Raw genomic sequence first — 14,141 nt, 5'->3', positions numbered from 1 at the left:
GGCGTGGTGGTGCATGCCTTTAAACCCAGCTACTAGGGAGGCCGAGGCATGAGAATTGCTTGAACCTGGGAGGCAGAGGTTGTAGTGAGCCGAGATCGTGCCACTGCACTTCAGCCTGGGCATAGAATGAGACTCTGTCTCTAATAATAATAATAATAATGAGATAAAACAGATGAGGCAAATTAATCTATGGTGTTAGAAGTCGGAATATCCAGGTGAGATGTGGCACAAAAAGAGAAAAAATAATAAAATTTAAAAATAAAAAATAGGGCTGGGCACGATGGCTCACATCTATAATCCCAACACTTTGGGAGGCCGAGGTGGGCAGATCACTTGAGGTCAGATGTTCAAAATCAGGCTGGCCAACATGGTGAAACCCCATATCTACTAAAAATACAACAATAAAAATAAAAAATAAAGAAGTCAGAAGAGTGGTAACCCATGGCAAGGGTAATTGACCAGGAAAGGGCACAAAGAGGCTTCTAAGGTTGTGGTATCCTCCCTTTCTTTTTTTTTTTTTTTTTTTTTTTTTTTTTTTTTTTTTTTTGAGACGGAGTCTTGCTCTGCCGCCCAGGCTGGAATGCGGTGGCCGGATCTCAGCTCACTGCAAGCTCCGCCTCCCGGGTTTACGCCATTCTCCTGCCTCAGCCTCCCGAGTAGCTGGGACTATAGGCGCCCGCCACCTCGCCCGGCTAAGTTTTTGTATTTTTAGTAGAGACGGGGTTTCACTGTGTTAGCCAGGATGGTCTCGATCTCCTGACCTCGTGATCCGCCCGTCTCGGCCTCCCAAAGTGCTGGGATTACAGGCTTGAGCCACCGCGCCCGGCCTATCCTCCCTTTCTTAATCTAGGTGCTGAGTGCCCAGGTGGTTCACTTTGTGAAAATTCATTCAGCTGTACATATATGAATCTGTATATTTTGTTATACTTCCATTAATATTTTTACATTAAGAAAAGGTGACTTTTGGATAGCATTGAGAATAAACTGCTCTACATGATCTGACATGGTTTTCTCTCTACCTGTATATTCAACTACATTTTTCTCCTGTCACTTATCTACTCCAGCCACACTGGCCTTCCTGAGACGTATCAAACTCTTTCCCATCGTAAGACATTTGCACTCACTCTTCTCTCTGCCAGAAACGCTCATCTCTTTCCTATTCACACAGCTAATGTCCTAGCTTCATTCAGACAGCACCTCTTCAGAGAAGACTTACCTGGCCACCTAATTTAAAATAACACTTCCCCAAATCATCTTCTATCCCCGTATTCTATTCTCTTCACAGCATTTATCACTACATGCAATTTTGTGTTTTGTTATTGATTTTTCTCACTAGGATATAACCTCCATTTTTGTGTGTGGGTGTATGTTTCGCTCAATTAGTTTCATTAAAAAAATGAATGTGTTTTTAGAATTTCCTTGGGTTTCCTTTGTGGCTTGATACATAATCAAACTTTGTAAATATTCCATGTATGCTTGAAAATGTGATTTCTTTGATGTGTATACATTTCTCCATAACATCTACTTTGAGTTTATTACTCATGTTATTCAAATAGCCTACATTTTTGCTTATTTTCTGAGTTTGATCTGTCTGATTATATGAGGGGTGAATTAAAATCTCCAAATATAATAGTTTATTCATCTATTTCTCTCTGTAATTCTGTCAGTTATTGCTTTATAAATTTTGCATTTATATTAATAAACACGTTTATGACCATAAACATATGTCTTCTTGATCTATTATTATGTTACTAGTATGCTTTATCTGTCTTTATCCCTTGTGATGTTTTGCAACTTCGACTCTATTTTGTCTGATGTAATTGTTATTCTAGTTTTTCTTTGATTATATTTCTCTGGTATATCTTTTTTGATTTATTGATTTCAATCTTTCTCTTCCCTTTTAAATGTGTCTCTTCTGGAAAATACAGTGTCATTTTAAAAATCCAGTGTATGTATCTCTGCCTTTTAATTGATGAGCTAAACTCATTTACATTTATTATAATAGAAAGACCTATTTTGTGTTTTTTATTTTTCAGGCTTCTTTTTTTAAAAATAGAGTGGGGTCTCACTACGTTGCTCAGGCTGGTCTTGAACTCCTGGCCTCAAGTAGTCCGCCCACCTCATCCTCCCAAAGTGCTGGGATTACAGGTGTGAGCCACCATGCCTAGCATCAGGCTTCTTTTTTCAGTATCTTTTATCTTCTTTATTATAGTGCATTGGATGGAGCAAAAATTTTTGTACTAAATTTGAAAGTTATACTATGTATTTTTAATTTTTCTGCTGGTTACATAGAATTAAACATTTCATTTCCCAGATTTCTTTTTTAACCATGATGTATGGTTACATAAGTTCTGACCAATGAAATGTAAGCAGAAGTGTAGAACTTTCAGAATGGATTTGTTCAAAGGAAGAAGGTAATTCCTCTTTTCTCTCCTTCCTCCTGCTACTGCCCTAAAATTGGTAACTACAGCTCCAGCACCTATATGGGACCACGAAGGGATCCTGAGTGTGACAGTACTGGATGGTGGTGCAGAAAGCTAAGACTGTGGCTCCGTGATGACCTCATGGATTCGTCATGCTATAGTCATGACTACTTACAAGGCAAACTTCTTTTACTTGAAGAAGAAACTTCCTTAAGCCACTGTTATTTGAGATTTTTCTGATATGCAGCACTGCTCATTTCCAGGAGATACTTCCTTTATTGTAATTTCCTAGCCTGTGGTGGGGGCAGGGGGCAGTGCAAGTGTATCTTCCTTAGCCTATATCCAATTTGTGGCACTTAGACTTTCCCTCTAAGTTTCTCCCACTCCAACTCCCAAACATAGTGGGTTTTCTCAAAAGTGGAGCCTAAGACAAAGACTTAACCGTAGGAAGTTCACTGCAGATCACAGAGTGAGGAAGTAAGGAGAATGAGAGGAAAGGAGGAAAAGCGTCACCACTGTGGTCACCACTGTGGTCAGTGTGTACTTGATCCCACAGGACTTCCTGAAGAGTGTTCAGAACACTTCCTAGATTTGATTCCCACAATTGTCTACCAGGAAGACAGGGCACCGCAGTGTTTATCCATCAGATTCCATCCCCTATTGGCTAAGAATTGCCCCTACAGGCTGGGCGCGGTGGCTCACGCCTGTAATCCCAGCACTTTGGGAGGACGAGTTGGGTGGATCACAAGGTCAGGAGTTCGAGACCAATCTGGCCAATATGGTGAAACCCTGTCTCTACTAAAAATACAAAAATTAGTCAGGCGTGGTGGTGCACGCCTATAATCCCATCTACTCAGGAGGCTGAGGCAGGAGAATCACTTGAACCCGGGAGGCAGAGGTTGCAGTGAGCCAAGATTATACCACTGCACTCCAGCCTGGGTGACAGTGAGACTCTATCTCAAAAAAAAAAAAAAAAAGTATTGCCCCTACAGTGCTAACTCCATTGTGCTTTTGGAAAGAGCAGGCTTGTCTACACAGAGAATTTCCAGTGACAAAAATTCTACAAAGGGCGCATGGGATTAAAGTGAGACACTGTCACCATGAGGTGGGTCTGAACATGCACAGAACTGCCCACTGCAGCTGCAATTAGAATGCACCAAGAAAATACGACACTGAACACCAGGGTCTTCACGGTTTTTATGAAAGGTTCTGAGATCCATCAGCTTCCCTTTTATTTCTGTGGCAACCGCAGAACTGAGCTAATTTATCTTCATACCTTGAACCAGCCTCTCAATTTTTGAAACTCGCTTCTCCCTGAACTTCTTTACTGTATGTTTTCTTATCGCTGACTGCTGTTTCTAAATGAGCTCTTCTTCCATTTCCTACTCTTTAAATGCAGGAAGTCCTCAAGTTTGCATCCATTCTTTTTCCTTTATACCATCTCACTAAACTACCTCATTTTTTTCTCATATCTCCATCACCATGTTTAAGAAATGATCCTCCAGCCGGGCGCGGTGGCTCACGCCTGTAATCCCAGCACTTTGGGGGGCCGAGAGAGGCGGGTGGATCACGAGGTCAGCAGATCAAGACTATCCAGGCTAATACAGTGAAACCCTGCCTCTACTAAAAATACAAAATAATTAGCCAGGCGTGGTGGCGGGCGCCTGTAGTCCCAGCTACTCGTGGGGGAGTGGGGGGGAGGCAGTTAAGGCAGGAGAATGGAGTGAACCTGGGAGGTGGAGCTTGCGGTGAGCCGAGATCGCGCCACTGCACTCCAGCCTGGGTAACAGAGCGAGGCTCCATCTCAAAAAAAAAAAGAAAAAGAAAAAAAGAAATAAATAAAGAAAGAAATGATCCTCCAGTCTTTATTATCAGCCCAGATCTCTCTCTTTACTTCCTAACTCAAACTCATCACCCCATACTCTGTCTTCACACAGATGTAATTGTATAGATAATCAAATTCTAACATATTAAAAAAAAATCCATCTCATCACCTTTCTACATCTCCATGGTCCCTATTTCAATTAATGGCTTCTTCAACTAACTCTTTCCAAGCTAGAAACTCCAGCAACATCTTTCACTTTACCAAATCACTCCTTTTATCACTTGGAAAATTTGGTTGATCACATCTCATCTATCAAGTCTACCATCTCCTTCCTATTCCTACATGGATGAACCCTTATAATACCTCGTCTAAACTTAGACAAAAGCATCAGAAATGGTTTCCTGCTCCTAGTTTCTCCCCTTGACAAACAAACTTTGTGTTACCCCAGCACAGGGTTTAGTTAAGAGGTATTACAAGGTGTGTTATGAAAGCTTCTGTCCTTCCTCCCAAACTCCCAATTTCCTGTTCCACAGAGGCAACCTCTTTCAACACTTTTGAAAATATTTGGGGAAAAAATTGTATCTGTACTGAACATGTACAGGTTTTTCTTGTCATTATTCCCTAAACAATAAAGTATAACAATTATTTACATAGCATTTATGTTGTATTAGGTATTATAGAAACCTAAAGATGATTTAAAGTATATTGGAGATTGATGCCTAGGTTACATGCAAATACCACACCATTTTACAATAGGGACTTGAGCATCCTCAAGCTTTGGTGCCCTTCGGAGGTCCTGGAACAAAGCCTCCGTGGAGGATAACAAGGGATGACTTTTGATTCCTGGCTTTCTTCATTGTTGGCTTAGGATTCAGCTTTCTTAGGTCAGCCACGTCAGAGTTAACCCATTTTATGGCTACTTTCTAATTCTGAAAACGCTGTTGCTGTTCTCTCCTCTCCTAATTTATCCTTTTGGGCATATGCTTTGGAAAATCCCTTTACTGTCATTTTAGTGTGATTTGAGGAGGGAATGTTGCTAACAATTCATGTGTTCAACTCACAAATTCCAGAACTCTGCCAAACTTTGGAAGCAGGTATCATCTAAGTCTATTTCTCTTCCTTTTTAAAACTTTTATTTTAGGTTCAGGGATACATGTGCAGGTTTGCTATATAGGTGAAACTCATGTCATGGGGGTTTGTTGTACAGTGTACAGACAACCTACAGAATAAGAGAAAATATTTGCAAACTATGCATTTAACAAAGGCCTAATATCCCAGTATCCATAAGGAATTTAAACAAATTTATAAGAAAAAAAACACAAACAACCCCATTAAAAAGTGCACAAAGGACATGAACAGACATTTTTTAGAAGAAAACATATATGTGGCCAACAAGCATATGAAAAAAAGCTCAATATCACTGATTAGAGAAATGCAAATAAAAACCACAATGAAATACCATCTCATACCAGTCAGAATGACTATTATTAAAAAGTTTTTTTAAAAAGATAGATTTATTTTTATCTCTTTTCTCAACTCCATCCCAACTGGGTTCCAATTTTCTAGATTTTTCTGTGTCTTCACTAATTAAACTTCATTTTAGAAAAGGATTTAACCAATTCATTCCCTTTGAGGTCTAATGAATGACAGAGTTTAATGTGTTATATCTCCCAAGAGTATTTTCATTTTAACAAGGACTGAGTTTCTTATTTGGCTTAAGCCAAAGGGATAAAGGCATTAAGTTCCGAGAAATTTCAGGTACCCATACCTAAGTGTTTGGGAGGCTAGGGGAACGTTTTCTTGTGTTTTCTCAAATCACAGGTTTTGGGGGCATGTCTAACTGTGCCCATGTTTTAGGCTAATTGACGTCAGTGTCACAGCAGGCATTCTAGGATGACAATCAGAAATAGGAATATCTGCTCAGTTATAATTCTAGTCCAACTTGTATGTCTTGAAACCTAGATAGCAGGTAGATGAATCAGCATCCTAAATATTGATATTAATCTAGAGCAAAACATATATTTTATTGTGTTTATAAGTATACAAAGATAGACATCATTGAATACACACAACTCTAAGTAAGACCTCCTCATACAATTAGTGGTTGTAAGGCATTTTGGAACTACAAAATGCCATATAAATGCATGATAATTAGATCATGAAACTAATTATGGTTAATAATATGACTAACCATCTTAAACTGTGTATGAATATAATAATAATAAGCAACATTACGTGCTCTCAGTTGAAGCAGACACAATTAGCCAGAATTTGGTAAGGGGCACAAAACAGCAGAGGATGCCTCCAGCATTCTGGGGGTAGTGCACAGAAAATTAAGGTTGTATTTATCTGCCGTGGAGCACCGCAGGGATATAAACCACAAAAACAGGGGAGAAAAGAAGCCCAGTTAAGATCTCCTCCTTAATTCTTGATTTCTGGCTCTATTATTTTGCTAAATACCACTACTACAACTCAGAACAATTATAAGTGCCTGTGCATCTCCTACTAGGGCTGGGCACTGTTAAAGTGTTTTACATATATTAATTAATTCACACAACAACCTCAGGAGGTAGGTACTGTTCTCCCTTTTTGACATATAAGCAAATAAAAACACAAAGAAGTTAAATAACTTTCCACCGTGGGTGGCAGTGCTGGGACTTAGGCTACCCAGCCCCAGAGCCTGGCCAGTTACCACCACTCTATATGGCAGCCACCTTTTCTACCTTTTCTCTGTTCCATGAATCAATTACAGATATATATATGTGTGTATGTGTATATATGTATATACACCTATGTGTGTATATGTGTATATATACACACATATATATGTGTGCATATATTTGTGTGTGTATAAACGTATGTGTGTATGCATGTATACATATATGTGTGTGTGTGTGTGTGTGTGTGTTTTGAGACGGAGTTTCACTCTCGTCCAGGCTGGAGTGCAATGGCGCAATCTCAGATCACTGCAACTTCTGCCCCCAGGGTTCAAAGATTCTCCTGCCTCAGACTCCCAAGTAGCTGGGATTACAAGCATGTAATCCCATTACACCACCACACCCGGCTTTTTTTTTTTTTTTTTTTTTTTGTATTTTTAATAGAGACAGAGTTTCACCATGTTGTTAGCCAGGCTGGTCTTGAACTCCTGGGCTCAAGTGATCCTCCCACCTGTGCCTCCCAAATTGCTGGGATTACAGGCGTGAGCCACCGCGCCTGGGCCAGATACATATTTTCATCACTGGTCATGCAAAACTCACTCCCCACCTCATCTTAACAACTTAATGATCCTTTTGGTAAAATGCCAATACCAGCATAAAACAAATTTCTTCAGGATACAAATATTTTCATAGTTTGTATTAACTCAACCTAAACTTTACTAGCCTGAATTGCTTCTTCAAGTCTTCACTAATACACTGTTGGGGAGAATTTTAAGCAACCTCCACCCAAGTGCTTACCTTGTAGTTCTATTTATCCACCTTAGACATTTATTAGACTCCTTTCAGATTCTTTCCCTCGCTACTGTTTTCCGGTATCATATGATAACTGAATAGAAAATGCTGTTCTGAATCACTACACCTATCAACCATGTCACAGATAAATTCTACTATATATTATATATAAATATTTTAATGGGCTATTTAGAGCCAGCCGTCTTACCATGTGCTCATGTGGGATTTCCTGTTTCCATGTCGAATAATATATTTTACAGTTAGCAAGTTAATTTCACCTGCAGTCGTTGATTTGTTCAAATTCTGAGCATTTAAATCCATTGCCAATGTTTGCTTAAAGAACACTGTTTCCTTACGAGTCTTCCAAATCGGTCCTTACAGAAAGAACCTCTGAATACTATACGCATATACGGACGGCTGCGCGTCCCTACAAAGTCAGCCTGTTACTTCCACTGGAGAAACAAAACTCTTGAGAACCGCTGAGCTGTAAAAATGTCAGAAAGCCGGTGTCCCATGCGCGCTGAGAAAGCCGGGAGAGGGCGGTGGCTGCCCCCAGGCCGCCTCCTGCCCCGGGGGAGGCCGAGGCCTCACCGCGCCCCCCGCGCCCCGCCCCCGCGGCGTCTAGCGGCCCCGCCGCAGGGCAGGCCTGGCCGGGTCTCCCCGGGCCGCGGCGGCGCCCCCTGCAGGCCGCGGCGGGCAGAGCGGGCGGAAGGAACCTGAGCCGAGCTGCCACCGTGTCCCAACCGGAGCCACCGCCGGAGCTTCCCGGGGCCCCGAGTCCGAGCCGTACGCCCTCCTCGCCGCCTCCGCGTCCCGGCGCCCTCCAGAGCCGCCGCGCCGCCAGCGCACACCTGAAGCGGCCGGGCCAGGCCCTGCCTCGGTCCTCAGCTGGTCCTCCCCGCCCCGCACCGGCCTTCACTCTGGAGCGGCCCCGGCAGCCGCAGCAGGGGCGGCGGCGGCGGATTGAGGAGCTCTCCAGGTCGTCCCGGGAGAGGCTGCTGCAGTCCCGGGACAGGATGTTCTCCAAGTTTACCTCCATCCTGCAGCACGCCGTGGAGGCGGTAAGGCCGCGGGCTGCGGGCGCACGGCAGGCCGGGGATGGCGGCGGCCTACGCTTCCCGGCGGCCTCGGGGACAAGCTGGGCGGCCTCGGTCCGGCCCTTGGCGGCCCTGGCCCCGGGTGGGGTGAGGCCCCAGGCAGGCGCCCTGGGTGGCCGCCGGGTCGTGGGGGCGCCCGGGGCCTCGGGCCTGGCTCTGCGCGGGTCCCCTCCGTCCCTGGCTGCCCCAGGTCGGCGGTCCCTGCTCTCCTCCAGGAGCCGGGGCGGGGGTGCCGGGGAGGACCTGGCCGCCCGACCCCGCTCGGTGGTCGCCTCATTCCTCTGATGGGGACGGGGGTTCGGGGAGCACCTGGCGGGGTCGCAGGGAGCTCCCCCGGGCTCCCTTAACGTTAACCTTCTCCGGAAAAAAGTGGTCAGCGTTGAGCAAGACAAAAGAAACGAGCAAGCACCGCTTGGGCTTGGGTTCTGTTTTGTTTTGGTTTTGGGGGGTAGGGGTGAGAAAGGCATGGTCTCGCTGTGGGGCGACCCTGGCGAGGGAGCCGCCGACCAGCCAGGTTGCTGACTTTTGCTTTCTTGGGCCAGGAGGCCGAACTCAGCTGAGTCTTATGGATTGATCTGAAATAGGGGTTTGGAGGGTCCAATCGAGTTTGCTTTAGACAGCTTCCAAGCTCACCGAGCACAGAGACCATCTGTTTCCTTTCTTCTCTAGTTCTCTTCCTGGACACTCTTCGTTTATCCTGCAATTGTACTCTCCTTTGAGGGTTTTAGACACCAGCATAGAGAGACAGTATTCAAGTATCCTAATAGACTAATACGTGAAAAGAAACTAAAAAGAAAATGTCTTGTCACTGTTCTAGTGAGAGTGCTAGTTGCTTTACTTGTTTACTTTATTCTGGGAGAACTGCCCAAATTGAGAAATGCATTCTGTGCAGAAACAATTACTTTGCTAATTTTTAACATGACTTTCTCTTCCTGTGATCATATTATGCGATAGGGCACTTTAAAATGTACATTTTTAAAAATATCAGATACAACAATTTTTTATGGGCAGGCAAAAATAAAATGGAGTTTTTGCCTTCAGTAATAAAAACAAACTCTAGTACAATTGTTATTTAAGTGATACATGGGAAGTGTTGAAAAATTTAGCTTGGCCGGGCGCGGTGGCTCAAGCCTGTAATCCCAGCACTTTGGGAGGCCGAGGCGGGTGGATCACGAGGTCAGGAGATCGAGACTATCCTGGCTAACATGGTGAAACCCCGTCTCTACTAAAAATACAAAAAAAAAAAACCAGCCGGGCGTGGTGGCGGGCGCCTGTAGTCTCAGCTACTTGGGAGGCTGAGGCGGGAGAATGGCGTGAACCCGGGAGGCGGAGCTTGCAGTGAGCTGAGATCGCGCCACTGCACTCCAGCCTGGGAGACACAGCGAGACTCCATCTCAAAAAAAAAAAAAAAAGAAAAGAAAAATTTAGCTCTAGGACAAGCTCTTGGGCAAATGTATCAAACAAGAAAAACAGGGTTTCATGAATGTAGAGCAGTATTACACGGAGGGAAATGACAGTTGTAGACTTCAAGACAACTTTTAGTTTTTTCTTGCTTATGCACACTCTAAAGCACTTTTGTTAAAAGAATGTAACTGCAATTTATTAAAACATTTATATTTTGTTTTCTTTAAAAATACCAATAATCATTTATTTTATTTATTTATTTTTTATTTATTAATTTTTTTGAGACCGAATCTCATTCTGTCACCCAGGTTGGAGTGCAGTGGTGTGATCTCAGGTGACTGCAACCTCCACCTCCCGGATTCAAGCATTTCTCCTAGTAGCTGGGATTACAGGCACACACCACACCCGAGGAATTTTTTTTTTTTTTTTTTTTCAGTAGAGATGGGGTTTCACCATGTTAGCCAGGCTGCTGTCGAACTCCTGACCTCAAGTGATCGCCTGCCTTGGCCTCCCAAAGTGCTGGGATTACAGGCGTGTGCCACCGCGCCCAGCCCAAATCATTTTATTTTAACACTGAATATATGAAATACTTGGGAATACTTAATGAGATACTTGGGAATCAAAATGTACTACATTACAATCAGCTGTCTTATCCGTAGACTCTGCACATGTGATTCAACCAAACTCAGGTAAAAAAATATTCGAGGGGGAAAAAAATTCTGCAGAGTTCCAAAAAGCAAAACTTGAATTTGCCACATTCAAGTACTGCCTTGAATCCATGTGAATGAAGTGATGTGTAGGCATTGTATTAGGTATTAGAAGCAATCTAGAGATGATTTAAAGTATACAGGTATGCATAGGTTATATGAAAATATTATGCCATTTTAAAACAGGGACTTGAGCATCCTCAGATTTTAGGGGTGGGAAGAGAGGTCCTGGAACTAGTCCCCCACAGATACCGACTGTATTTATATCCTTTACCCATCAAGCTAGTGTTTACAGAAATAAGTACTTAGAAAAAGAAAGACGGCTTTCTTGCTCTCCTAGTAAAGGCTCATTTTTATCCAAAGGCCTGTGTTTTCTTGTCCTCATTATCTTTTTATAATTGTATATATTAGCATCTGCCAAATTATCTGGCTCCTGCTCTGTAATATCCTTAGCCTACTTTGCTGAGGTTAGTGAGAAAAAGTTAGAGTGGCTTGTATTCACCTAGTCTTGAAATTAATGCATTACATTTAGAAATGTAATGTTTTCATTTCCTTAGACCTAATGTTTTCATTTGTGGCACCACCCATCTTATCTTGATAGGAGGTTAAATCTCATGGAAAATGTTTGGTGTCCTATACTAACCTTTTTTTCCCCCCTTTTAACATTCTCTCTTGGGAATGAACTCATATGCAATGATGAAAAAGCCATCCTTGTGGTATTTGGATAATTTTTTTTTGTAGCCCAAGATTAGTTTCTAGTTATTCAGTTCTGTTTATTAATTTGCTTGATATTTTCCTCTATGAAGCAATCTTACCATTCCTCAGTTCATTTCATTAGCTCTTCTGTGTGTTCCTGTTCATTTGTATGACCAATTAGCATTTCCTGATGCATTATTCCAATTAGCATAATTATCAGGATTATACAGAAACAGAAAATACCTGGATGCTGACGTGACCTTTTTTCATTATTTTTTTGGATCAGTCTGTGGAGTAACGCTTTTCCAACCATTTTGGTGTGATTACTTTCCAGGTTTCCTTATTCAATTGGTGAGCCTTCAAATGGGTTTTTAATTTTTAATTAACTATTTACTTATTTTTCAAGACAGGGTCTCTGTCACCCAGGCTAGAGTGCAGTGGCATGATCATGGCTCACTGCAGCCTCGACCTCCAGGGCTCTCACAATTCTCCTGTCTCAGTCTCCTGAGTAGCTGGGACTACAGGCCAGCACGACCACACTCAATGTTTAAAAAAATTTTTTGTAGACACTGGGTCTCACAATGTAGACACTGTGCCCAGGTTGGTCTCACATTTTTGGGCTTGAGTGAGCCTCCCACCTCCATCTCCTAAAGTGCCAGGATTATAAGGATGGAGCTATCATACCTGGCCCAAATAGTTTTTTTTTAGCATTGACTGGATTCATTTATCATTTTCATATTCATTTATCATTATCATTTATCATATTCATTTAAGTGAGGCTTAAACATAGTGTTTTTCTTATTGTTTAATTAATGGTTTCTCCTCACTCCCTGGTAACTACTTACAAGGTGAAAACTATGACCAAGATATTTTCCAAAATTAATATTTGAAAATGTATTATTAAGCTGATAGACTGCATTTTGAGTATGGAAGAGAAGTTCACACCTTCTTGATCAAAAACAAGAACTGTAATGTAACTCCTGCCTCCCTTTTTAGAAGTGACAGTCTTCTCTCAGTATAGAAATGATTGGCCAGTAAGAGTCTTATGAAATTAATCTGTCCTGTTAGCCAGTTGCCACATGTCACAAGTCTGAATTCAGGCCTTTCTTGTAGTTAGTTCCAGGGTTAGATTGGATTGTTTTAACACAGCTTCTTCAAAAGATAGATAAAACACTTTCCATTTAATACAATTTGGCATTTGTTGAGAGCCTAGTCCTCACTAGGGAATGTGCCAAGGGCATGTTCCTCTTAAATTCCAACCAGTTCCACCCTTGTGGGCAGATTTATTCCAGAGAGGATAAAGGACAGTGTCAGGGAAGAGTTTTATCATTTTAGCTAATTCCTTTAATGGAAGTCGTCTTTCAGAATGTAAGTGCAATGTTTTCTTTCCAAATTATAGTTAAGAGTTCATGATGATTGTTGAGACTAGCAATTCCTTAAAAATCTCCTGTGCCCTGGAAATTCAAACCACAAATCAAATATATCTCATGTTTTCTTGGCATATTCTTTTCCAACAAGTGATCTCTAGCTTCAGTCCTTCACTCATTCAGCACATGTCTTCTGAGTCACCAGGAAAGCATGGCTCAAAGTGAGGGAAACAAGGTGTACTTGGTGTACTTGTGTCCTTGGTCACAATGCTTACAGTCTCATTTGGAAAACAAAACAAATATACAAGTTAGATTATAGAATAAGGAATGCCCTAAGAATATGTTCTAACTCATAGAGCCAGAAAGAATCAGGTTCCATTCCTGCCTCTATCCCTTCCTTCTGTACTTGGACAAGTTAGTTGATATGTATACATTTCCATTGCTTCATTATAAAGGGAAATAATTAAACCTATCATAGAATTGTTGTGAAGATTAAAATGAGATAATGTTCATGAAGTGCTTAGTGCAGTGCCTGACACATAGGAAGTGCTCAGTAAAAGTCAAACCATTATTGTCATTTGGATGATTGGTTTAGCCAGTGAACTCTGTAGGAGAAGGGAGCAAGCATTTAGGATCGGAGTTGTTATAAAAGACTCTCTGGGAGGAAGTGAGCAAGACTTTGGAGTGGGAGAGAAGATGGGGAAGGTCATTAGGAAAGTTGGGGGCAGAAAGAAGCATTTAAAAAATCTGGGAGAGGGGTCAGGCATGGTGGCTCATGCCTGTAATGCCAGCACTTTGGGAGGCAGATCACCTGAGGTCAGGAGTTCGAGACCAGCCTGACCAATATGATGAAACCCCAACTTTACTAAAAATACAAAAATTAGCCAGACGTGGTAGCATGCACCTGTAATCCCAGCTACTCAGGAGGCAGAGACAGGAGAATCGCTTGAATCCAGGAGGCAGAGGTTGCAGTGAGCCGAGATCATGCCATTGCACTCCAGCCAGGGCAATAAGAGCGAAACTCCGTCTCAAAAATAAAATAAAATCTGGGAGTGGAATGTTGATGATACATGAGACACAGTAAAAGCAGAGGTGACTATTAGAACACTAGTTTTCATTTGAATTATCCATCTAGATAGTTTTGTGTGATGGGTGTATTTGGACACAGTCCAG

The 14,141-nt window shown here is 42.2% G+C and overlaps 2 protein-coding genes across 2 annotated transcripts in view; one reads left to right on the top strand and one right to left on the bottom strand.

The window, feature by feature from the left end:
- LOC105467111 (actin binding LIM protein 1) overlaps nucleotides 1–8,213 on the bottom strand; it is a 389,869-nt gene extending 381,656 nt beyond the window's left edge. Inside the window, exon 1 of the mRNA XM_024788343.2 lies at nucleotides 7,906–8,213. The gene's annotated coding sequence lies outside the window, so the exon portion shown is untranslated. The remainder of the gene's footprint in view (nucleotides 1–7,905) is intronic.
- A 192-nt stretch (nucleotides 8,214–8,405) lies between these two features.
- Nucleotides 8,406–14,141, top strand: part of FHIP2A (FHF complex subunit HOOK interacting protein 2A) — a 47,255-nt gene continuing 41,519 nt past the window's right edge. Inside the window, exon 1 of the mRNA XM_011716667.2 lies at nucleotides 8,406–8,758. Coding sequence (XP_011714969.2) covers nucleotides 8,714–8,758 — 45 coding nt within the window. The 5' untranslated portion in view covers nucleotides 8,406–8,713. The remainder of the gene's footprint in view (nucleotides 8,759–14,141) is intronic.

Source organism: Macaca nemestrina, chromosome 9, assembly GCF_043159975.1.
Source record: "Macaca nemestrina isolate mMacNem1 chromosome 9, mMacNem.hap1, whole genome shotgun sequence".
NCBI lineage: Eukaryota > Metazoa > Chordata > Mammalia > Primates > Cercopithecidae > Macaca > Macaca nemestrina.
The sequence above is the reverse complement of the archived record's forward strand: the minus strand, read 5'-3'. Positions and strand labels throughout refer to the sequence as shown.